Here is a 27,588-nt window from a genome sequence, read left to right as displayed (position 1 = left end):
GTTCTGTTTATGACATCATTTTTTCATATCACCAAACTTAGGCCCTGGCACGTCACAGGTGGGAGAAATGTCTATACCAAGATTGTAAGTCTTTTTGTCAAGTTTTCTGTTTTAAAATAATGGAAATTCTCAGTTAATTGAGCAGTTATTGTCTTTCCTGTGAAGTAACGTTTATTATGTTGCTTTTAGGCCAATGATAAGCATGGAAGAAGGCTTTAATTTACTGAGCTTCATTCTTAGGCCATAGCATTAGCTACATTGATATAAGATTTATTTGCTCTACTTTAGCAAAATGTGGAGATTTGGATTTTTTTTCTAAAAGTCTTAATTTCATGTCATGATGAATTTAGAAATTATTATATAACATAGTGAATTATTGTTAATAAGAAAGGATCATCCCTCTCTGGCCACTTACAAATTTATGGGAACATGATTTATGTTTGTCACAAAAATGATGACTGACCCTTAAAGGCCATGAGTTAGGTGTTTTAGGCTGAAGTCTAATGGTGAAATTCCTACATGAAGGAAGATAGTAGGTTGTGAACTGCACTCTTCTTGATAAATTCTGAGTTGTAAAGTATTCTGACATATGAAGCAGGCTATCTAGACAGAGAAAGTAATTTGATAATAACGGCTTTCTTACACTTAAGTTATTTCTGTCCAAATGAATTAGGAAAATCAGTGAGATAAATAATTAATAATTAATAAATAAAATACCTTTCAACATGTAAAACCTTGTGTAGAAAGCCCGAAGGCAAGACGAAAGAATGAAATTCAGAAATATAAAGGGGAGGCTGGCTCTTTTAAACCTTTAACAACTCCTGTTAACTGTAGATGATCTGATTTGTACAAATTTGAACATTAAAGAAACTTTTCTGTGGGTCCCAGAGCCCACTTCCCTGGATCGTATCATTGTTTATAAAAGAGTCATAAAGATGCTCTGAATGCATTTCCCATGCATATGTTTAGGACTTGAGGAACTTGGCTATTCAAAACTAAACTGTGTTCTGAAATATAACATGTTGTCCTGGAACTCACTGTGTAGACCAGGATAGCCTCAAATTTAGAGAAATGCCTGCCTCTGGCTCCCTGTCTGAGAGTTTTATCACAACAATAGGAAAAGTATTTAAGACACACTCTACAGTATCTAATGACCATCATTCTAATCCTAATCCTACATCTATGATATCAACCTTTCATATGACATATTCTTGAGATAATATATCACTTGTGTTTCTAAAGCTACCATATTTTACAAACACAATATTCTTGAACTTCCTTTCTTATCAGTTGAAGTAGAATAAATGTATTTGTTGGAGGTATTTACAAATATTTGATGTAGCACATATTTTTTATGTATAATCCATTTACTATAAAATTTTTGGTATTCTGCATTTCCATAGTCATTTGTTTAAAGAAATTTAAGCTTTGCTTCTCTATTTCTCTCTTAACACACTGGTGGTTAAACAGAGATATTTGCTCATTAATCAATAATAGCAAGGATATGGAATTAGTCTAGACATCCTTCAAAAGATTAATGGATTATGAAACTATTGTATACACAGTAGAATTTTACTTAGCTGTAAAGAAAAGTGAGAGTCTAATGTTTGGCGAAAAATAGATGGAACTGAAAAATTTATTAAATGAATTCACCTTTGTGTTGTGGGAGGGAGCTACAGGGAGAATAAGAGAGAAGATATGTTTTTGTGCTTGTGTGTGTGTGTGTGTGTGTGTGTGTGTGTGTGCATGTTTGTATTGTGGGATAGTGTCAAATAACCCTAAGTGTGTATGAAAATAACACAAGGAAATTTGTTATTTGTTATGCTAATTTAATAAATAAATATAAGCCATAAATTGTAGAAAACCAATTAATAAAAGAGTAATATTCTTTAATATCCTGGGATTTGAATTGTCTAAATGTTATAAAGTATTTTCTTATTGGGTTCAGGTTTTATTTCATTATTATAAGAAAAGATACTCTGCAAGATTCCAATGCTGTCTTAACGGGTTGAAAGCTTTTATTTTTCTGTTCTAATTTATCCTAGAGAATACTTCACTGAGATGAATGGATAATCTGTTTGTTATTTGGAGTGCTCTGTAGATATCTAAGACCATTTGTTCAATATGTTATTTATGTTAACTTTAACTGTTAACTTTTTTTCTTTATATGTTCGTTTCATGTCATTAAATTATAACTCAAAGTTTCAGATATACAGAATTATAAATTATGTAATTGGCTTTAGTTTCATATTTACTACCAGAATAAAAACTACTTGATAAAAGCAATTCTGGAAAGTAAGTGTTTATTCACCTCCTAGTTTCTGGTTATCATCTACCATGTCAGAAAATGACAGTGATTAGAGCTTGAGGGACCTCACTGTCTCTCCACCATACTTTACAGCAGTGATTAGACCTTGAGGGACCTCACTGTCTCTCCACCATACTTTACAGCAGAAAACAATGAACTCATGAGTGCATGCTACTGGTTAGCTCCCTTTCTCTTGCCAAGGAAGGTACTGCCACTATGGGTGAATCTTCCCACATCAATCAATGTAATTAAGATAATCCCCTCACAGCCATTCTTACCTCCTTCACCTGACCCTCACATGGTCTCCCGTTTAGTCCTGGCTCTCTTGGAACTTGCTTTGTAGACCAGGCTGGCCTTGGACTCAGAGATATATCTTCCTCTGCCTCTCCAGCACTGAGATTAAAGTCATAAGTCACCACCGTCTAACCCTTACAGACATTCTTAAAGACACTTTTCCCCCAGTGATCATATTTTGAATCAAATGAATAATTATAACTTATCACACAGTTAAACAACTACAATCTATAATCTTAGCACACTCAGTCAACAATGCATTCTTTTTTTAAAGTTGTATTAGGTATTTTATTTACCCATTCATCTTTTCTGTGAATACAGACAGATTGACTCTGGTCACCCCAGTCTCCATTTCTCTATTGTCATAAAACATGGAATGGATATTAGACACAATGGTCATAGGAGTTAGTGATTTTGCTTTCAGATTATAGGAAAAAGACAGTCTTAAATTATTGATTTTGCTGTTAACACTTTATAGTTTCTAGACACATTTCATAAAAATTTGAAAGATATTTTCTATTCTATTTTCTTCCAATAAATGAATGAAATATAAATATAAATGAAACATAAAAGTACTGATAAAATAAAAATAAATAAGTTATCAAAAAGGAAAAAAGCCCAGGAAAGGGGGTTTTGCTCCTTTCATAAATTGTTCTGCATATTATGAGTTAATCATATTGTTTATTTATTGTGATAAATGTGCTATTAATTTTATTTTTAATTGATTTTTATTGTGGAGTGTAAACTTCAGTTATTATTTGATCCATCATTTTATTTTTTGGAAGAAAACGTTGAAATTTAAAGTATTATGGACCTACTCATTAAGGAGTGTATTTCTGTAATATGAATTTTTAATAATCTTGACATAATAATTTAATAATCTTTACATAATATATAGTAATATATTAATATTGACCTAAAAGATGATTTAAAATATCTTTTCTCCCCTCCTTTTTTATACTGTTATATTTTTTTACACAAAAATTCAAAAGATTGATTTTAAACAATCATTTGGCATAGTGAGATACCAAATCTACAGATTTTGTTTTATGACACCTTATAGTATTCCAACATATTAGAACTTTCATTTTGTATTTAATTCTTAATTTTAAAAAGTGTTGTTGCTAATGAAAAATCAGAACCATTAAAATGACTCAGCTATGTATACTCAGCGATGAGAAAGTTGTTCTACAGTTGAGACAAAGATGGAGGATAGATTTTTAACTTTATATATTATCAAATAAGTAAAATATGGAGGTAAATGGGTGGCTCATTGCATTCAGTACTTGCTGTATAAGCCTAAGAACAGTTCATATTTCCAGAATCCATGTAACTGTCATTAATATGTAGATGCCTGCTTATACTTCCAGTGCATAGAGACAGGATTGCCATAGCAAGCAAGTTAGACTAACAGACTCAGTCAGCTCTGCCATCAAGTGAAGTATCATGCTTCAGTATATATTGAAGATAATCATTGAGTTTTGCCTTCTCATGTACACACATGCTCATACACTAACAAACACATGTACCTGCACATAATTCAAACATTCATACAAATGCAAACACCTCATTCCCATACATATGAAAATAATAAATGGGAAACTGAGAAACTAAGTATACTTGAGGTTTATTTGAGTATACAATTAATGCTCTGCTTCAGTTAGGATAACAATTGCTGTCCATCTGTTGCAGAGTAGAAGAGCATAGGACAACAGAACTGATGCATATTGTTGATGGTCTTTCTTTACAACAAATAAAAATTGGTTAACAATATGTTCATTCCTGGTAGCAAATGTTTTTCTATGACAAGAAACAAAGAAAGTGAGAAGGTATTAATTACAACATAATGTGTTAATTTGATAGATTTTTTAAAAAATATCTACACAATGAAACTATACCAACACTTACCATGCTCACTGACACTACAGACAAGCACACATGCACACTCACACATACCTCATTTAAGGACCCAAATTTGAATCATTTTGAGTTCATGCTTTAGTTAAACATGAGTTAGAAATTGATATTTCAGCTAAAAGTCAAGAAAATCTCTGATGTGGCATTAAAAATATACATTGATCAGTGTTTTACAAATTAATTTTGAAAATCTGTAGCTGAGCAATGATGGCACACACCTTTAATCCCAGCACTTGGGAGGCAGAGGCAGGCAGATTTCTGAGTTTGAGGCCAGCCTGGTCTACAGAGTGAGTTCCAAGATAGCCAGGGCTACACAGAGAATCCCTGTCTCGAAACCCTCCCCCCACAAAAAAAAAAAAAAAAAAAAAAAAGAGAAGAAAAATAAAAGCAAAGAAAATCTGTAAAATTCAGATTTGAAAAGGAAGTAGGCTTTAAATCCCTCTATCTCTCCTTCCTCTCTCACCGCTCTCTCCTACACAATACACATAGATATATAGGTAGATTAAAAATAGATAGATAGATAGATAGATAGATAGATAGATAGATAGATAGGTAGATAGATAGATTCTCTATCATAGCTTAACTTTGGTGAAGTTGTAATAATATTCACTCATTCCTACTGTCCTGTAGATGAGATTGGCTTACAATTAGTGAGAAATTAATAATTACCTGGTTGGTGGTGATTGCTTACATATAATGATGATTTTTTTGTATAAATTAATTAAAACTTTTCCCTTTTATTTCAATAGCCTAAAAGTGACATATGGAGCATACGATAATTATATTCCAGGTAAGGTAGAGTTTAATATTTATTTTTTAAAATGTATTTTTTTTTATTTTTCACTTTTTTATTGGATATTTTCTTTATTTACACTTCAAATGTTACTCCATTTCCCGGTTTACAAAGTGTCCTGACTACAATTTTTTCTCCCTCTACTGCTCCCATTTTCTTTCCACCTCTCTCATCCAGCTGTACTCCCCTTCTGTCTCTTTAGAATAGAACAGGCTGCAAAGAGATAAATGCAAAACATAATAAAACATAATAACAAAAGAAGTCACATCAAAGTTGGATAAGGAAAAGAAACAGAAGCAAAAGCTCAAGAAAAGGCACAAGAAACAGTGATCCACTCACTCATGTACTCAGGAGTCCCATAAAAACTCTAAACTGAAAGTCTTCCTACTTAGCAGAGGACCTGGTGCAGACCTGATCATGCCCTGTGCTTGCTGCTTCAGTTTCTGTGAATTCCTATGAATTTACTGAAGCTGATCTTGAGGGACTTGTTCTTCCAGTTCCTCCATCTCTTCTGACTCTTTTAGTTTTTCCACCTCCCTTTCCATGGAGTTTCCTGAGTTCTAAGGATAAGGATTTGCTAGAGATATCCCATTTAGAGCTTAGTGTTCCAAGATCCCCCATCTTTGTCATGGTCTGTCTCTTTCTCTCTCTCTCTCTTTCTGCCTGTCTCTATGTCTGTATCTCTCATTGTCTCTTTGTCTCTTTGTCTCTCTGTCTCTGTCTGTCTTTGTTTCTCCCTCTCTCTCTCTCTCTCTCTCTCTCTCTCTCTCTCTGTGTGTGTGTTTGTGTGTGTGTTTGTGTGTGTGTTTGTGTGTGTGTGTGTTTGTGTGTGTATGTGTGTGTTTGTGTGTGTGTGTGTGTGTGTGTGTGTGTATAATGCCTGGCTGTGGCTCTTTGTATTTGTTCCAGTCTGCCGCAGTAGAAAGCTTCTCTGATGATGGCTGAAGAAGAAACTGATCTTTGAGCATTACAGAATAAATATAATTAGGAGGCATTTTATAGCCATTCTTTTAAAGACCAGTAATATTTTCTTTGACCCTAGGCTTCTGGGTTCTTGGTAACTAAGCAATTTTGAGTCTAGGTTACATATCATGTAGAAGGTCTTGTGTCAAATCAGGCTCAATTGGTTGGTTGTTTCCAAAATCCTCAAAAGATTAATTTTAGATATGTGTTATCTTCATTCATGGACTATTGTTAATATGCCATATTTACATGCCAGAGAAGCTTTCTTGTGTGCAAAGTGAATACTTAGGTGTGAACATAGGTATATATTATGTAAGCATGGTTTTAAATTTACTGAAATAATTTTATAAGTAATATAACACAAAAATCTTATATTTGAAAAGCAGTGAAGAATCTAAATACCATCAACCTAAAAACTCTAACTATATTCCTAATTGTTGATATTTATTGTATGTAAGTAATAGACAAGGCAAATAGGTTTAATATTGAAAAGCCTTTAAGTACCAGTTTGTTTTCTCTCTTCAATGAAATTTCAATATTATTTTCATTATGCACTTTTAATCACTGATGCTAATGTTGTCCTTTGAAGACTAGCAGAAAATCATTTCTCTAAAATTTGCTATATTTCATATATTCAAATTGAGTGATGGTATCTCTACTTGGCCTCAGTTGTCATTGAAATGCCCCTATTCATTGCTACTGTTATTTCTGTGAACTTTATCATCATTTTCTATTTGTTTACATTTTATGTAGCAAATATTCAATAACAATGGCATGTCTCTGAATATATTATATGTCATCTTATAGCTGAGAAAGTGAATATTCTCTAATAGGATTTTAAGTCTTAGTACTTAAATTCAAACACATACTTTCTGCATGTTTTATGGTTCTTGGTAGCTACAGAAGTGCTTGCCACATTATGTTTCTCTTCTCAGCAAGATTATATTCAAACTAAAAAACACATGGCAATATGTTTAAACTGGAAGAAAGCAATATATAATGGAAGTAGTAATACTCTTTTTCTTCTTTTATATTATAAACCACACTAGGTTCATTATGAATATTGAGCCATTAGTTATTTCTGGTTAGTGTACAACTCAAATTTTCATTTGATTACAGAGAATTTCAAACTAACAAATAAATGAAGCTGTGATATTTATTCATTCATTCATTTATTCATTCATTGTATTGTATATATCACATGCATGTCCATTTCAGTTCAGAAAAAGTCTATTCATAGCAAGGCATATGTTATCTTTCTTATTTTAGTCAGTGAATTAAGCAAAAAGTCATGGAATCAGCAATACTTTTCCCTGGCATTTCCCAAACCACCAAGGCCAGGAAAGAAACGGAGATCACTACCTTCCCAGTTACAGAACAATACAGCTCCTGTAAGTATATTAAAATACCATGGATATATTAACAATAAGTAACTATTTAGTAACAATAATCTTGTAAAGTCATACATTGTAAACTGTGCTTTGTGAATAAGGGCTAACAGGAGCTTGTCATCATAGACATATTTTATATAATTGCTATCCAAATTTTAATAATGATAACTAGAGTATGCTAACATTTCATTCAGTGTTATTATCTGAAGTAAATGGAATGTTTATAGAGCAAAAATTCAAGTTACTTCAATTCAAAATTAATGTGAATATCAAGGAAAATTTTACTGAATATAAACTATCAGAGTAGTGTCATGCAATGACACTACACCCTGGTAAACTTTCAATGATTCCTTAATTCAAAATAAAATTTAGAATTAAAAAAAAAAAAAAAAATATATATATATATATATATATATATATATATATATATATAAAAGCTAGAAGATAAGTATTTTCAAAATCTCTGGAGTAATTCTTGGTTAAAAAATTTGCCTAAAATAAATGAATAATCATCTTTTTAATTTTAGAAATGAATCCCAACAATTATGATCAACTTCTATTTTTCCTTTTTTTTACTCAATTTATTTTTATTGTTCAACATTTCTTTAAAACTAGCAATTTGTCTTATAATTGTTCCAAATACTTTGATAGAAATTGAAAATTAATTTTATTTATAAATGTGTATAGTAGACTATGTTATCGATTGATGATAATTTATATAAAGTCAAGTACTTTGAGGGTTGTACCTGTAACTGTAGGTAGCATTATAAAGTGCAGAAAATGACATTATAGGTTGAGATATGTCCAAATATCTATCTCAGAGAATAACTAGTTATTAAATTTCATCTAGAAAGAGAGTGTACCCGCTTCCTCCCAAAAATGCCCACTTAAAGGTTAAAAATTAACCTCTCCTAATAATGAAGAGAGGTTTTAATGTGACATGGACCTATGGACATTTCTACCAAATTTTGACATTAAATGTTAACGAAAGATTGTGACCCCGCTAAATTTAAAGTAAATCACAAGCAGGGATACAATTGCCTGTTACTCTAAATTATAATGAAATTCAAAGGTGAAATAGACCTAAAAACCCACAATTTATCCTCTTTTTATAATATGTATTTTAAGAATATTAAAAATATATATTCAAAAGGTATTTCCAGTTGTAATTAAAATATGTATGTGGCATCTTATTATTAAAAGCTATATAAACCATGTTTTCCCCCTTATTATTCTTACCAACATTGAGGTAATTGATGAAGAAAAATTAGGAATTCGCAGACCACCATTATGGATGCACCGTTCCCTGATGAGAATATCGGAGAGACCATCCGTTTATTTAGCTGCCAGAAAGGGCCTTCCACCAAAACCACCTCGTTTTGGCAGAGGGGAGTCTAAAAGAGCAGGCACACTCAAGCCTTCAGAAAAAACAAAGAAAGAAGTGAAACTGAAAAAATATGAATCTGAAGCAAAAGAGAAGACAGCATCAAAGACAGACAAGGGAGAAAGTCCCAAACCAGTTGCCAAGAAAATTTCAAAGGATTTACAGAAGGACAAGGGAAGATTATCTTCAGAATCTGGTAGTGAAAAGGCAGATGGGAAGAAAGGAGCCAAGGCCAGTAAAAAAGGTGCAAAAGGTAAAGATTCCGCCTCAGAAACTGGAAGTGAAAAACCTGGTGTGAAGAAGGAAGCCAAGGCCACTAAAAAAGGGTCAAAAGATAAAGATTCCGCCTCAGAAACTGGAAGTGAAAAACCTGGTGCGAAGAAGGAAGCCAAGACCACTAAAAAAGGGTCAAAAGATAAAGCTTCAGCCTCAGAATCTGGAAGTGAAAAGGCTGGTGCGAAGAAAGCCAAGGCTACTAAAAAAGGGTCAAAAGATAAAGCTTCAGCCTCAGAATCTGGAAGTGAAAAGGCTGGTGCGAAGAAAGATTCCAAGACAGGTAAAAAAGGCTCAAAGGATAAAGCTTCAGCCTCAGAATCTGAAGCTGGAAAGGCTGTTGCAAAGAAAGATTCCAAGACAGGTAAAAAAGGCTCAAAGGATAAAGCTTCAGCCTCAGAATCTGAAGCTGGAAAGGCTGTTGCAAAGAAAGATTCCAAGACAGGTAAAAAAGGCTCAAAGGATAAAGCTTCAGCCTCAGAATCTGAAGCTGGAAAGGCTGATGCAAAGAAAGATTCCAAGACAGGTAAAAAAAGTCCAAAGGCTTCAAAAGAAAAACTTGTAAGTACATCAGCTGTCAAAGAGGGTGAAAAGAAAGATGAAAAACCCATTAAACAGGATTCAAAAAGCAAAGATACAGTTACAGATTCTGCAAGTGAAAAGGGAGATGCAAAGAAAGAGGAAACGAAGGAAGAGAAAAAGGAGAAGAAGGGAGATGGAGACGCAAAAGAGGGTAAGAAAGACAAGAAAGACAAGAAGGACAAGAAGGACAAGAAGGACAAGAAGGACAAGAAGGACAAGAAAGACAAGAAAGACAAGAAAGACAAGAAAGACAAGAAAGACAAGAAAGAAAAGAAGGCGAAGTAGGTCTTGGTTCAGAAAGCAAACTGAAGGCATGAACTCCAAAGCATATTCAGTGAACCCATTCCAATAGTCTTAACATTCATCCATGAGATAAAAGAAGTATACAAAGATTAATCAAATCATTTATTAAAGAGAAGGAAAATTACAAGGTGAGATAAAAATATACTCATGGAATTTAAAAAAAAAAAGGGGAGGGGGCTAAGAAAACTCCATAGGATTCATTGAACAATGTGGAAGATACCTATTTAAAATTTGTAGCTATGGAGGTTTAAAAGTAAAATCACTAGAGAGATTCAAAGAATATGCAAATAAGAATGCAGATAATAATGATTGGAAAACAACAAAAACCCACACTATTCCATAAGGACTTTGTTTATAAAAAAAAAAAAAAAAACATATATCTTACAAGAAGGCTTAGTGCTGTCTCTAGATTTAATCATGTGCAGCTGAGCTTGTACACCTAAGAAGCACTTAATAGCCAAGAAAGGCAAAACAATGCTTAGAAAATAGAGTTTGAACTAAATAAATATCAAAAATGGCTTTACAAGGAAAACAAATAGAAGAGAAGGAAGAGAACAAAGGATGAGTGTGGAAGGAATGAAGACAAAGATGGAAGGAAAGATGAAAGACCACCATCCATAGGAAAAAAGAGAAAGCACACCTTGAGTTTGTTTACAGGACCATCTGAGTTTCAAGTAACTACAAGACTGACCCACCTGTAATTCCTGATGAACATTTTTGGTAAGTTAGTGTTGTCTTATTTTAACTCAAATTGAATTATAATAATTTATCCAATTGCTGGAAGACCATTGATGTCAAAGTCCTCGCACTCAACACTGTAACTTTTACTTTAAGGTTACTTGTTAACATAAAACAAAGCAATTGTTTAAATTGTCAATGACAAGGTTAAGAAAAATGGAAATGTTTGTGTTGAGGGAGAGATTATGAATTTTCTTAAGGTATGATTAATTCCATTTTCTAATAGAAGAATAGTATCACCTCTGTATTTAAAGAAAAGAAGGATCAAAACTCAATAAAGACAAATTTAAATGAGCTATAAAAGATTTTTATAGAGTTTCTTAATACTTATATAATAATAAATTTAAACAGACTGTAACAAATCAGAATAGATTATTGTAATACATTATTTTAGATATAAATATAATTAACTTCCTGATTTGTAAATAAAATAACTATTGTTATGACTCCAAATTCCTCCTACTATTGAGGGGGAAAAGCAATGTAAAGCATTGCTTTCAGCATATCTGAGATTTCTAATTAATACCAGTTCATTCATTTGTGACTTATCATTATCTCTGTCAATTACACATTTATGCAATTTATTCAGCAATTTCTTTCTCTCCATTATGTTTTCTGATGCAACCTCAGGAGGCAGGATGAAGCTACTCATTGACATCAAAGGATGTCCCAATGGTAAGGAATTATTGTCTGACTTGCACAGTAAGCATGGTTCTCTCTGTTACTTATGAAACAAATAATGATTCATTGCTCCCTCAACAGGTCATTGTTCAACAGACAATGGCATTGTTCAACTGGGACAATTTCAGTGAACTGTGACAGTGAAAGCAATTGAAACAGATGCTTATGTGTCTTTTCTCGTCTGTCTCAGATACATGGGATAGCTTTAATGGATCTCAAAGTAATTTCCTCTTAAGAATACAAAAATACAGTTTGGGGTTCAATTAAATGTGCAATGTACAGAAAAATGACCTTTTACTTTACTAGTGTAAAATTTCAAAAAGGTCAGCAAAATTCTCCAGGTGGTCAAATTCACCATCTGGGTGACTTTATCCTAGAGGCTTCACTCTTCCACTCACATCATTTCTTTGTTACTACATCTAGTCTTATGATGTTATAAGCCAGTTTAGCCTACATTTTAACCCAACTAACTTCATTCATTTCCAATGTAATAAAAGAAACTATATAAGTCAGCCTATTTATTTGTCATCAGGCATATTCAAATCAACATGACCACAACAGAACACTTGATATGACCATCAAAGACTATGGTTCCCAAATCTCGATTCTGCAATCTAAGCCAGTACCTCATCTAAGACTGGTGAGTAATCCTTACTAAGTTTTCCTCATTCTAAATCCTACCCTTTCTGACTTTGTCAGTTCCATATTTCTGACATTTACAGACTCAAAGTTATAGTAACTTTTATATTTCACTAAAAGACTCCAAACCCTAACTGCAGATAAAGTCCTCTGGTTTGTCTCAAGATAGCATTTCCCATTCCCCCATCTGGCAGACGCCCACTCTGCTTGTTTATATTCTTATTATTATGAGAAAATATTTTACAAAAGCAACTGGAGAAACAAAGTGTTTATTTTGTCTCTTGGTTGAAAGGCACTGTCCATCACAACTGGCAGAGGTATGAAGTTGCTGTTTTTACCAAGTCTGCAGTGAGAAAGCAGAGAAGAGGAGGAAGTTGGGTTGGGCTATCAAACTTCAAGGTTTGTCACAATGACTCACTTTCTTCTCTTATACTACAACTCTTGAAGTTCATATAGTCTTCAAAGTAGTGTTGAAGCATATAACCCTATGAGAGATATTTTACATTCAAACCACAACACTACCATATTTCTACATTGGCTCAACACTTGTAATGAATTGATGTTACATTTTGCATAAACCTTTGATCTGACTTTTAAGGCCTTTAATTTGATCTGCTTGGAAACTACTTCTATTTAGGTCGGCACCATTGATGCTTTATTTTTTTTCTGTCATACCTCTATCACATTGCTTTAGTTCTACATTTAACAATACGCTGTTTTCTAATTACAGCTTGCACACAAGTTTTCTGGATGGCAATTCACTAGAGCTTCACATTGTCAAAGTCATTCAAATTGTCATTCTCAGCTTAAGTTGTACATTTATGGATTAATGAATTAATTTTGTGAGTTATAAGTTGACAGGCAAATTGAGTAGTGTTACCTTGAACCTTGCAAGCAGTCGGACATGCAATGATTCCTCTATTTCCAGCATCTCCCTTCAGAGTCTTACTTTTGTGATAATTTATGGTTCTGCACAAACAAATCATTGCTAAAAACAGTCCATAGTTTTCATTTGGATTGTCTGTATTATGTACTTTCTTTGTATTTTGACAAACTTGTAATTGTAATTTATTTGAGGTCAGAAATTCTTGTACAAACACTAGGTTCCACCAAGTCATCTTTCCTTACAAGGATGAATCCTTGTCCTTTGATCCTGTCATTTGGCAATTGTGTGTGTGTGTGTGTGTGTGTGTGTGTGTGTGTAGACCTTTTCATAGCTTTGGCTTTTAGAAAATGCCATATAGTTGGAAATATGTATCTCAGTAGCCTTTACAGACTGGTAAAGGTTTTCACTTACTGACAGATGTTTATTATGTTTCTTTCTTGTCTTTTCTTCATGAGTTACTAGTATGTTTCATTTTATACTGGAAACTAATATGTCACTACAAGCAACATGTTATCTAATAACCCTGAATGTTTCTGCGATTCCCTAGTTCCTAATCCAGCAACCATATCCCTATGGAAACCTTTTTTTTCCCAGTGACTTTATTTACTCAGGTAAATCAATACCTATATATTCATACATATATATACAAACTCAGTTACATTAGAAATTACCAAACTTCCAAAGTGTCTGTTCCATCTTGTGTTCGTAGTATTTTGAGTCACAATATTGTCCTTATGCACTGTTGTCAGGATGCTGAATTTTGTCCATCCAAATTAGTATGTAGTGCTATATCCTTGTTCTGGTTTATATTTTTTCTCATCGTGTATGCTATGAAAGATGTTACATATGATTTTTTTGTGTTCAAAACTCTGTGAACTCAGCAAAAATATTCTTTGGTTGTATGTCTATTCAGATCTCTGTCTCTTTGTGATGAGATTGATCATTTTCTTACAGGGAGTTTAAAGTTTTTTTTTTTTTTAATGTATAGTTTAACTTTAATGAACTTCTCCATAAGAACTCTTTTTTCTTAAATAGGGCCTTTGCTTTCGCATGTGAACAGTTATCAAATCAAAGCCAAACGTTTTTTCCATTCTTATCTGTGGATTTTATAATTTATGAGAGAAATTAACTGATGCCTTTTAATTAATAAGTAGGCATTAGGTACATGTCACACAGCATGATTTTTTTATATTTATGTATACATAAGGAAATTCATTAATCTATTAAAATATATGTTATTCCACATAGTTAATAGTTTTGCATGATCAGAAATATTTTTAAAACTCTCAAGATTTTTAAAGCAAAAAAATGCATCATTGTAAAGCAGGTCTATTGCAGTTAACAGTTCTTAGCAGCTGCAATTTTGTATCATTTAACCTGAAAGGTGACTCTCCTGGCCTTTGATCACTGTGATCCGACTCCCTGTTCCAGTGATTTTAATCTTCATCATTGAGTGAGATTACAAGTTATGTGATAGTTTGTAGGTGGATAATTTCATTTGATGATGAAAAGTTTCACCTTCACTGATGTTATTACAAGAATTTACTTCTAGGTCTGCAGAGTGTTGCATTGTTCCTTTCTTTGTCCATAGGCCCTTTTAAAAACACTTTTGTGAATAATGCTGCAGAGAACATGGAGTGCAGACAGCACTTGAGTAGGCTGACTTTGGTAGAGTTGCTGAGAAGTGGAATGGCTGGATCACAAGAAGCTCTACAGAGATTCCACAGAGTTCTGGATAGTGGCTGCACTAACTTACACCCTGCAGAGGGGCTCCCCTTCTACCAACTCCACTGCTGTGCTTTCTATCATCTATCATATGTCATAGGCCCACCCTAATCAGTGTGAGGAGATCTCATGACCTTTTAAACTTGCATTTCTTTGGATATTGGTGACATTGAAAGCTTTTTTTGTCTCATTCATTTATTGGGCAGGGCACTTATTCTTAGACACACAACTATTAGTTAAGAATAGATCTACTTTTGAGAATATGTAGACCAAGAGAGAACAAGAAATAATTTTTTATAGTAGAACTTGTATATAGAAAATATGCATCTCAACTCGAGTTACTTCCTATATTTCCTATGGAATTTGAGTTTCTCTCTCTCTCTCTCTCTCTCTCTCTCTCTCTCTCTCTCTCTCTTTCTCTCATAGAAACAGAGGCATGGATGTAAAGGAGAGGGAGAGTGGCTGGAGATGGCAAAAGTGGAGGGAGGGAAAAATTTTTTTAAAAGTTACTTATCTTAGATGTTGTGATACAGAGACAGGAGTTCAGCTAGCACAAGTATTAAATGATGTTTAAAAACTTATACATAGGCTGCCAATTTGTATACTTTCTTTTGACATGTCTATTAGGGTCTTGGCTCATTATTAAATTGAATTAAATGTTTTGATATTACTGAGTTGTTTGGTATTTTATATCATTTGTAATGAAGCTATAGTCCTCAAATGTTTTTTCTCAAGACATTTTGTTATTTTTTTACTCTTTTAATTGTCCTGTGTGGTGGCACATAATATTTTTAGGATGATACAGTTTGTCTGTGCTTTGTTGCTTATGCTTTTGGGATTGTATTGCCAATATCATTGTTGAGAAATTTTCTTCTACTGTTTTGTTGATGTTGTGATTTTATAGTTTCAGTCCCTAAATTTATGTCTTTTATTGACTTTAAGTTGGTATATGTAAATGAAATGAGATACTTATTTTTTTCTTGTGCATATGGTTATCCAGTTTATATAACAGTTTATTTAAAAGGGTGAACTTTTGTTTACTGTATGTCTATGGAATCCACATAAATAATGGTTGACTCTGAAATTATGTTGCAAACTCTGTGTTCAATATTATGATTAGTCTTGTGGTAGTTTAAATGGCTATTCCCTCCAAAGGTGTCTGTAGCTGATACTTTTCCCCAATTGGTTAAGTTGATTGGGAGGTTTAAGAAATTTGTATTTTGTGAAGGAAGTATATCTCTGGGAAATGGATTTTAAGAGATTAAATACTTGAGCCAATTTCTAAATCCAATCTGACTTTAATTTTATGCATGATATATCTCCAACTGTATTGTTTAGCAGAGCAATGTATACTTCTCCCAGTTATCTTGGTAGAAGTGATCATGCTTTATCTATTGTACATTTGTCAACTTTCTACAAAAGCTGTTGACCATGATTATACAAGGGCTTGCTTTTGCTTGCTTTATCTTGTCCTTGACTTCATGATTCTATTTTAATACAAATATCATGCTATTTTTATTATCATAGTTTTATAATCAAGTCAGAATTTGGGTAATAAAGGACCCAAAGCTGTGATCCTTTTTGCTAAAGACTATATTGTTTTGTGTTTTGAGATTTGTTTTCTGTTTGTATCCTTATTTTAATTTGAGAAAAATTTTCCTGAAGCCTATGTTGTCCTCATATCTATGACATTAATGGCTAGACGTGAGAGCATTTATTACACGTAAGCACCAACATGTTTGATATTATTTATCATCTTTTGAGTTCCTTAAGATATAATCAGTCACCAAAGACAGATGCTGATATGGATACCAGAAAGTACATGCTGACAGGAGCCTGATATAGTTGTCTCCTTAGAGGTCTGCCAGAGTCTGACATATTCAGAGGTGGATGCTCACAGCTAACCATTGAACTGATTATGGGGTTCCCAGTTGAGGAATGAGAGAGAAGACTGAAGTAGCAGAAAGTGTTTGCGGCCCCATGAGAGCAACAATACCTAACAACGAGAGCTCCCGAGGTCTAAACCACCAGCCTGGGAGCACTTAGGGCTCCAGCTGTATATGTAAGGGAGGATGGCTTTGTCGGGCATAGATAAAAGAGGAGATCCTTGATCCTGGGAAGGCTGGATGCCCCAGTGTGGGAGAATTTGTGGGTGGGTAGGTGGGAGTGGGAGGGTGGGTGGGGGCACATCCTCATAGAAGCAGGGGGAGGGAGGATGGGATAGGGGGATTCCTGGGTGGAGGAAAATGGAGAAAAGGGATTACATCTGAAATGTAAATTTAAAAAAAGGAAATACAGAAAAAAAAGATATAATCTGACAATTGCCCTTCTGAGCTCATTCTCCAACTCTTTTAAATCAATATATCAGAACTAAAAAGATGAACTTGAGTTTGGTTCTTAGCAACCAGTTGAAATTCACAGCTTCCTGTAATTCTTGGCCAATGAGATCTAATAGATCTCCCACCCCTTTTAGACTTTGTGAGCACTTGCACTCATGTGTACACACATACACACACATACACATAATCATAAGATTACAAAATAAATCTTCTCTATCTCACTTCTCGGAGAAGGATCTAAATACTCAGAGAAACAGAGAATGCAAAGACAATAAAATGACAAAGGGATAGAAAGTTTGGTCAGAAGGTTTTTAATGTAAAATGTATTTATATATACATTATGTTTATTAGTCTTTGTCTTATGAGTTAAGTCCAACCATGATATTGCAAATATCATGGTTGTATGGCATATATATTAAATTAATAAAATAGAATATTGTTGAGATATAGTATGTCTCTTTTAAATGTTTTGAACTTAAAATCTTAAATCAACTTATTTTTTAAATTCAAATACTTATATTAAGATTAGGTAAAATTAATGTGATTATAAAGCATCAGAAAGTATATATAATGCCTAGAAAAGTTAAATAACACTTAGAAAAATAAAATTGGTTTAAAAGCTTAGCTTATGTTTTTGGTACTGAGCAGAGCCTTGATATTTGATCAATCATTTTTCTAAAGGGAAACATTTTGAGGAGTGGATCTGGAAGAGAAGAGGTATAGAGGATAAGGAAAGGGAGGGAGGGAAAAAATGCAGTCAGGATGTATGAAATATTTTTTTTAAATGGCTTAACTTTTTATTTCACTAATATTGATTCTGATCTTAGAGCTTATTCCTAGCCATAACATTAAATATTTACAAATGATACTCTATAATTTAAAGAATGTGAAAAAGAAAGAAGATGATGAAATCAAAGAGATATCACCAACACTGGAAGCAAGAAGCAAAAAAAAAAAAATAAAAATAAAAACAACAACAACAAAAAAACCAACATAACTTTATGAAGGTCATTTAAGAAGTACAGCAGAACCCTGGCAATGAAGATATTGTATACTTTTATTCAAAATCTATGGTATGTGCTAAATTTAAACTTTGTTGCGTTCTGAGAGTGATGTGAAACTTCCAAGTTAGCTCATTATAAATATATTTCCTGATTGTTCTTCACTGGTATGCAAATCTTACTAACATTTACGTCCAGTCTTTGTAACCTATTTATTGATTGTTAAGGTGAGTCAAAGTATCTGTAAGTAACTGTCAATTCAGTTGTGTTGAACTGTAATGTGACTTATCATTAATGCTATGGAAATAAATTTAATATGATGAACTTCTTTGCATGAGAATCTTGCTAGAATTACAATTATTTTATAAGACTTTTGAGAATGGGAGATAGTTTCAGTCTTTTCTTATAAATATCTGCCTGAATATACTAGTAGAACTAAAATAGACATTTTCTTGAATCTAAATTTTTAGTGCCAGATTATAGAATTTATATCCTATTTATGAAATGGGGCAGAGTTGTCTAAGTCTTGACATTTTGAATGGTTAATATAATAATTACATTTCATACAAGAATAAATATGTGAACAATCTCTTTCACCCAAGCATTCTTTAAAGTTTATTTGTACATTTGACTGGAAAATATATTACGCAAAGAAAAAAAAAGGTTGCTTTATAATTTTTCTATATTTTAATATCTCTATTGCTCATATTTTATGGTATGTACCAAATATTTAATTTACAAAGTACTGCAGTTGACAATAAACTATTTCTATACACATACAGTGTTAAACTAAATGTATATTAAAATCCTGTATTATTCACTTTGAAAAATTATAAATATCACCATTAAAAGTGAGAAAATATTCAAATTTAAAAATTCTATGTAAAATATATTAGATATTTAAGTAACATTTACATATTAATATATATTCTATTAACATTTATTTAATGTTATTCCCAAGGGGAATTGAGTAATAATAATTGAAATGCAGACAACACTAAAAAGATACAAAAAATGTGAAATGATATAGTCAGTCAATCACTGCATGTGAGAATCATTGAAAATGTAAAGCAATGAAAACTAAGCATATTATAGGTAGTCAGCTTCCTATATAAAGTACTTTTACAGAAAAACATATGCTTTTCTAGTACTTCAGAGGAATGATATTACATATTTCCATTTTGGTGAACTTTATATGACTGTGTATTGTCTATCTCTTTTGTTATGTAGTATTTGAGCCCAGGAACATTTATTCAAATCTGATAATGGAATACAGCTTATCTTAAAGCAGAACATTAAAATCATTAAAATTGTCATTGAATTGGGGGAATCTAACAATCATCCAACTCAAAATTAATACATGAAAATATTTCCCATTCATATGTTTATTTTCAAGCATATTTTATTTTAATTTTTAAGACATTGATGTGTTCTTCCTTGATGAGTGGGAGATGGAAGGCAAAACCTGGAAGCTTGGATGTGCCTGCAACTAGTCTCTTCTTGTATGATGGGGTTTCTGCTTCTGTCGTTGCCACTTCAGTGTCTAAGTCTTGGCCTTAAATATAAGTCACCATTTTTGAATGTGACTGAGATAAACACTGGTTCAATACACGTAGCTAATTAAACTCTTGTTTTTGGAGAGTAGGGAAAAGATCACTCTCATCCTCGGGGAAGGGAAAGGACCATCTTGGCATTTAGCTGACTGATTGTGAGTACTTAGAAAGGATGACAATGGAAGGAATGAAACATTAATGTAATGTAAGTAATGTAACATTAATGTAATGTAAGTTATGGAATGTAAGTAACATTAATAAGCAGTCTGAAGAATTGGTGGTGAGGAAAGATGAAGGCAGTGCTCTGTCTTTGAAGATTAAGTGGGACCTGGTAACATGCTAATGCTTATTTGTAGAGTCTAAATGAAAAGAAGACATACTTATTACAGCTTTCAAGGTAGGTGAATTTAAACTTTGAGTGAGAAATGTGAACAGTTACCTCACTGAAGAAGATACACTGATGATAAACATTTACAAAGATGCTCTGTGTTGTGTGTCACTAGAGGATTGCAAATTAATCCAACAGTAATACATGTGACTATGAGGAGGCAAACCACAAATCGCTCCATTAAGGAATATCTTCTTTGATCAGAAAGAAATTAATAAAAACTGACATATTTTTGACATATTTATATCCCATTCTATCACCTACATCTTCCAAAATTCATATTTCTTCATATTCTTCCAACTTGATGTCTTTTTTGCTTGTTTTGGTTTTTTTTATAATCTATTGAGTGCAAATCGTTGTATGTATTTGTCATAACTGTGGGGCCACCATCAACTTCTCATTCAAACTTTGCCAGAAATACAAGTTCCAAGTAAACAAAGTCATAGACAATTAGCTCATAATTCCATATTTATTCTATGAGAATCATATTATAATTAGAAGCTAATGAAAATAAAGAAAATCTATTCCTATGTTCTCAATGTATATATAAATACAATTCTTGAATCAAGAAGATTAAAAATAGTCTAGCCTAAAATACTCATTACACATATTGGCCAAGCATATTTTAATTGTATAATTTTCTTCTTAAATAAAATATTTTCATTTCGTTTAGTTACCTTCCCATAGTAAAGACTATGTAACTGAGGATATAAAAAAGAACATCTAAACTTTAGGGTGTTACATCATGTAAGATGTACAAATAAATCTTTTCAATAAAAACAAATATTTAAAATTTTAATAATTGTAAATAAAGTTTCAGGATAATTATTAACAGTCAATGTTGTAACATTCTGCACCTGCAACACTGACCAGTCTTTACTAGGTCTTTTTCTAAGGTTATTGATTGACTTTTTTACCACATAGTGAAGCTTCTTGATAAGTGCTAAGGATGCTTCTCAAACATATCTTCTGTATCCTGAATGACCTCTTCAACATTGGCATTCATTTAAAATAGTTTTTATAGTTCTTTCTTTCTTTCTTTCTTTCTTTCTTCTTTCTTTCTTTCTTTCTTTCTTTCTTCTTTCTTCCTTTCTTTCTTCCTTTCTTCCTTTCTTTATTTCTTTCTTAATGCCTGATCCAAGCAATTATTTAATCTGATATTACCAGGAAAGAGAAGAAACAGGAAGGAGAGGGAAACAGAAAAGACTGTTAGCAATGGTTTTCATTATGACATCTGAAGCCATATAGTTCTCCTAATTCATCTCTAAAATTGCCTTCTTATTTTATTATTCTGTAATCTTGGACCCTGGCAGGAGAGAAAGTGTTATTGTAATTCTACTGTTTTTTCTATTTTACTCTCTTTTCCAGTAGGTCTATGAGTAGGGACATTCACACTTTGCAGGAAAAACATGTTTAATTTCCAATATTCAGTGTGAGTCATTTTTAGTGAAACAAGATACACAACATCTGTACAAATTATTTAATATCTTAGTAATCTTGAAATTCTTTACATTGCACTTTAAAATTTTTGACCAGTGGAAATACTTGAAAATATGAATATCCAATAATCATATTTTGTCTCAAAAAGTTTTGTAACACAAATATAAATTCAAAATATATTAAATTAATACAGGAATTCTTAAAACACTTTCTAAGAATATGATGGAGAAAAAAAGAAAAACATAGCTGAAGACCATAAGATTCTGGAACCAGAAAGTCAAATATCAGGAACTCAGGACAAAGATTCACCAGGAGATATACAAACTTTCACTTTCATGCTCTCTGAACACATACTTCTTTCACTTGCTTCTTTGAAGTTGATGAGTTTTATCTAGTTCTGTGGGAAGGAGTTGAGGCTTGGCTCCATGAAGAGACACTATGAGAGGCTATTGGTAAAGCCTAGTTGCAGTAGAAGACAGCAATGTTTTGGAGATGCTCATACCATGAGATGACCACCAAAAATAGCAGCAGTAGTGGAGTACAGGCAGCTGAATCCTACAAGGTGTGTGCTAAAAAGGGCGGAGATGAAGAAGTGACCCAACTTTTTAGAGTAGCACTGAAGATCTTAAGTTGATCCTAGACATTGGACAGTTAGATCTTGATTTTGATTGTGACTGTGCCCTGATATTTTTTCCTTCTTGAAGTAAGAAAATACTGCAGTGGAGCCCACAATTAAGAAACTTTGAACTGTAAAAAACTAAATTTCAAAAAAGATTGCATATTTTAATGGGATTGTAATTTTAGTATGTAAGAATTTGTAAAGACTGTGAGGCTTTTAAAGTTATTTAGATATAGCAGATGAATAAGAAAGTAAGGGTTGAGGCTTGAAAGTGGTGTGTTTCTGTGTTATGTTGACAGGGGTCAATTATACTGTCTGGTTTTGTGTGTCAACTTGACACAAGCTGAAGAAGGTATCAGGGAAACAATCCATGAGATCCAACTGTAAGGGATTTTCTCAATTAGTGATCAAGGGTGGGAGGGCCCGTTGTAGGTGGTGTCATCCCTGGGCTGGTAGTCCTGGGTTCTACAAAAAAGCAAGTTGAGCAATTCAGGGGAAGCAAACCAGTAACATCCCTCCATGGCCTCTGCATCAGCTCTTGCCTCCAAATTCCTGCCCTTTGTGAGTACCTGTCCTGATTTCCTTTGGTGATAAACAGAAATGTGGAAGTGTAAGCTGAATAAACACTTTCCTCTGCAACTTGCTTCTTGGTCATGATTTTGTGCAGGAATAGAAACTCAGGAATAGAAACAACATAACATAACACACAGAAGACAGAATGCTACAATGGCATGGCTTCCTTAATTGTGGCCTGAAATGGTTTCTCTATAGAAGCCCTCATCACAGTCATTCACAAGTCAGTTCTAAATTTGCAAGGGTAAAGAGTGGTTTCTCTGAGTAAACAGACAGTGTGTGTGTGTGTGTGTGTGTGTGTGTGTGTGTGTGTGTGTGCGCGCGCACACGCAAGTGCACTCACATGCATGTAAGAGAGATAAAAGGAAAGATCATGAAACTTAAGATATAGTTTTGCTCTTATTTCAGTGATTAATAATAATGTAACCTATGTTGAGATTGCTGATACATTGGGTAGACTATAGTACAGCAATGAATTTAAAATGAATGACAGAAAAATGTATTATTAATTTTAGTTGAGTACTTTATGCTTAAAATACAGACATTATGTCACCTCTTATATTTAAGGTTTCATAATTTATGTTTAACATTAAATTTACTGTGGACTCATTTGGATGAAAGCCATTTAATAAAATATGAACAGTTTAATGGCTAACATTCAGAAGTTGTATGTTCAAATGAATAAATGACATGAACAATAAACAACAATGACAATAACAAACATGTTCTGTTGCAAAGCTAGCTCTTATTTTGAATATATTTTTAATTTCATGATTAATCACTGGATAAATTACATTTATTAATATATCCAACTTCATATATGACAACACTGAAACTTCATTTAAAATGTGCTGTTTAAGCAATTCATACTTATTAATCTTGGTAAAATAGTTGCATTGCAATGCATGTGTGTATTTGTATGTTTATGTATGTGGAATTTGTGTATGTTTAGATCAAAGCCTATAATGTTCCTCATACTTCTATTTTAAAAATCATTAATAACTACTTCAGTTCATAATGAAAAATAATTCAGATTCCCATTTTATTCACTAAAGACTAAATTATGGAAAATATTTAGAAAACAGACCAATAGGAAGAATAACTTAAACAGAGTTGCTGAGTAAAGTAACAAGCATCTAGAAAAAAATAAGAGTACAAGTAAGCATTATCTTACTAAAATCAAAGAAACCTTTAAAAACGTGTTCTATACCATATGTTTTAGATAATATTCCTTAATGGAGATTATTTTTCTAAAACTATATTTAGTTTTAGGCTAGTGGCATTAAACAATGTATTCTTCAGGTACATGAACAAAAAGAGAGGGCATAGAAGCATTCACAAAGTTCAATTGCAATCCAATGGTAGCATTCATTAATTCAAATTTCTAGAGTGATTGAACCAAGTTATATAATTAAGAAACCAGCAAAGACAAAAACAAGAAATTATTGTTTGTTTGCCATCTTCCTATGCAGAACATACTCTTATTTTCCTAAGAAATTACTACTATGGATACTGAAACGTGTGAATATCATTTAGAAATGCATGAATGATTCGCAGTGAATTAGAAAGTAATAAGCAAAGTAGTGTGGCATTCTAAACAAAAGTGTAGCTTACAATCAGTAGTGTTTTGCCCTTGGTGGGTATATATTTAGATTTTTAGGTAACACCAACACTACCAGCTTGTACATACATACAACTACTTTGTTGTGTTATCTGTAAATTTTATTTTGCACTGTGAGGACAGCATGTAATTCATTCTTCATTCATCTATTTGTGCAATTGCTTCTCACTTTATTTCATTTAACATTGTTTTAGTACCAATTCCTCTAATATAGGGGTACATAAAATAATTATATAGCAAACCTATTTAACTCCTAGGACAGAGATTTCATGGCTAAATAACTTATCACTAAGCTTTGTTGCTTCCATTTGGGAAATTTAAGCTCTTTCAGAAAAGAGGCAACAGTCATTCTGTAAAGATACCTCAAACTCGATGACAGTCCAAGAGTGGCAAAAATACAGAGTCCAAGAGAGGGCAACCAAGTTTGAAAATGAGCCACAGAGAGCTAGCTAAGAGGATCAAAACCATTAGATATGAATACACATAAGATATAGAAAAAATCTAAAGCATTACTCTGGGTTTATATAGTTAAGTTTTATAAAGTTTATAAGCTACATAAAAAAGTTTGCTTCCAGAGAGCTACAAACCTGAGGTAAATAAACTCCCCAAATATCTGTTCAAATTTTCCATCTATTTGTAGTATGGTATTTTTGTACAGTGTTAATTCTTTATATAGCAATTTGAGAAAGATTACTCAATTTTTTGCAACATATACCTTTATCAAATTATGAAGTATTAACTCTTGGATCTTGACAGATTCTCATTAAAAGCATGGTTAGAATAATTATTGATATAGAGGGGAAAGAATATAATCCCTAGTCCTGTCCAGATACCTTATTTATTTTATGTCCTACATTTGTAGATCTATTTTAGTAGTTGTTGTATGATAATTCATTACTAAATGTACAAAATCTAAAAAACTGTAGTATTTTGAGCACTGGTGATTATAGTCTCCAAAAAGAGACCTAATAACTACTAAGAAAACATAACTTCAATTTACAGGTTCCTTTGGTAAAATACTATTTATACGAATTATACAGTTTGCATAGAAAAACACTGAAATATTGTCTGAAGTTGCTGTTTAAAGAGTTGATATTTTTTAAAAGATTTATTTATTTATTTATTTATTTAATGTATGTGAGTACACTTTCACTCTTCAGACATGAGGGCATCAGGTCCTATTACAGATGGTTGTGAGCTACCACATGGTTTCTGGGAACTGAACTCGGGACCTTGGGAAAAGTTGTCAGTGCTCTTAACCACTGACCATCTCTGACAGAGGCCAGATTATGATTGTTCTCTGAGAGTTTCTACTAGCACTGAACCAATACAGATGCAGATACTTATAGCCAACCATCAGACTGAACCCAGGGACCCCAATGAAAGAGCAAGGGGAAGGACTGAAAAAGCTGAAGGGGATTGCAATCTCATAAGAAGAACAATATCAATTAACTGGACCACTCAGAGCTCTTAGGGACTAAACCATGAACTGAAGAGTTTACATTGAGGGAACCAGGACTCCAGACACATAAGTACCAGAGGATGGTCTTATCTGACATTAATGGGAATAGAGGGAGACTTGATGCCACAGTATAGTGGGATGCTAGAAGGATGAGGCAGGAAAGGATGAATGGGTAGAGGAGCACCCTTATAGAGGCAAAGGAGAGGGGGAGAGGAGGGATGGTATGGGAGTTGATAGAGGGGTAACCAGGAAGGAAGATATCACTTGAAATGTAAACAAATAAAATGATTAATGAATTAATTAAACATGATTAATAAAAAAGACTTGATAATTGTTTCTCTTGATAAATTCAAGATACTGCAGGGTGCATGTGTGCGTGTATGTGTGTGGACAGTTTCAAAGCCAGTAATCTTTATATTTCTGTAATAATAATTGTTCTCAACTTTTCTTTTTAAAAAGAATGCAAATAGAAATTGTATGTTTAATCTGGAGCCTAGCTTACAATAAAATTAAACTATCTATATATAAGTCTAACATGTAGTGTTAAATGGACTAAAGTTTGATGTAGACTATAGAGATGAAGCAAATTTTTTTGTCCTAAAATTGTAACAAAACATCAGGTCATGAATCTCTTCATGAATTATTGTTATAGATTTTAAAATGCTAATTTTTATGTGTATTTGATTATTTACTTTAAAAAGAAATAATTCTCACCTTTACCATATTGTAATTTTATGGTGAATCATAGAAAACTGTTTCAGAGTTTATAAATAAAGAATTTGGGTAGCAACTAAGGAAATCATACAGTTTACTCTTAAGCTAAATGAAGTTAAATTAGCAACATAAGGACACTATAAATTGTTAGTGTTTATTAGAGAGGAAAATAAAGTCATGACTATTTATTGAAAAATCCAGGCTCACACAAAACACATTTGAAAGTTAAATGTTTGTAGGATCACAGAATTATTGATCTATGTTTAACCTTTAGCATCTTGAACATATTTCCCCTTGAGTGTTCTTGGGGCTTTAAACATGTTTGATGTTACAGGATGCTTCAGCTTTCTGAGTGGCTCATATTGGGTTTAAATACTCTTCACTGTTAGAAAGTATCTTTTTTACATCTCATTATTAACTGTCTGACTCTCCTAAATTTCTAATTCAGTGGTTTTTAGCATGAAAAGTATCAATATATATTTACTTCAAATAAATGTGAATCCAGACAGTGGGAATAGAGAGACTACCCCACCCCCAACTGCTGGTCCAAGCTCTGATCAAGAAATTATAGGATGTACAGATGAATCTGTTTAACAAATCTTTGTCTAAGTAGATTGTTTGTTTACTTATAAGCATATTTATCAATGTAATCTATTATCAATTTGAAATAATTGAGTTACCAAGAATGTACATATTGATACTCATTTTTTTTCTGATACCTGATATATCTGGGCTTACCACTGACATTTTTGTTGCTTTTATGTGATTATATTCCAGGTATACTATGATGAACTTTTCAAAATTCCCATTATGGAAGAGTGCAACATTTCATTCTTTTGATTATCTTCATGTCCGTGAAGTTGTCAGGCAGCTCTAATTTTGAAATGAATGAATTTTAACATCAGAGGAGAACATCCATTAAAACATCTCTCCTTGGATACGTCTCATATGTCTCTACATGTTATGGTTACATTTTAATTTAAAACCATACATATGGTCAT

General features: G+C 32.7%; 1 protein-coding gene across 1 annotated transcript; it reads left to right on the top strand.

The window, feature by feature from the left end:
- Positions 1 to 27,588, top strand: Cylc2 (cylicin 2). Its single transcript, XM_034503726.1, has 9 exons — positions 1 to 84; positions 5,269 to 5,309; positions 7,545 to 7,666; positions 8,916 to 10,928; positions 11,577 to 11,621; positions 12,160 to 12,267; positions 12,559 to 12,665; positions 18,100 to 18,289; positions 27,365 to 27,588. Exons 1-4 carry the CDS (start codon positions 68 to 70, stop codon positions 10,188 to 10,190), a joined length of 1,455 nt encoding a protein of 484 aa, XP_034359617.1. The 5' UTR covers positions 1 to 67; the 3' UTR covers positions 10,191 to 10,928; positions 11,577 to 11,621; positions 12,160 to 12,267; positions 12,559 to 12,665; positions 18,100 to 18,289; positions 27,365 to 27,588.

The sequence above is a fragment of the Arvicanthis niloticus genome, chromosome 5, assembly GCF_011762505.2.
Source record: "Arvicanthis niloticus isolate mArvNil1 chromosome 5, mArvNil1.pat.X, whole genome shotgun sequence".
Lineage (NCBI taxonomy): Eukaryota > Metazoa > Chordata > Mammalia > Rodentia > Muridae > Arvicanthis > Arvicanthis niloticus.
The sequence above is the reverse complement of the archived record's forward strand: the minus strand, read 5'-3'. Positions and strand labels throughout refer to the sequence as shown.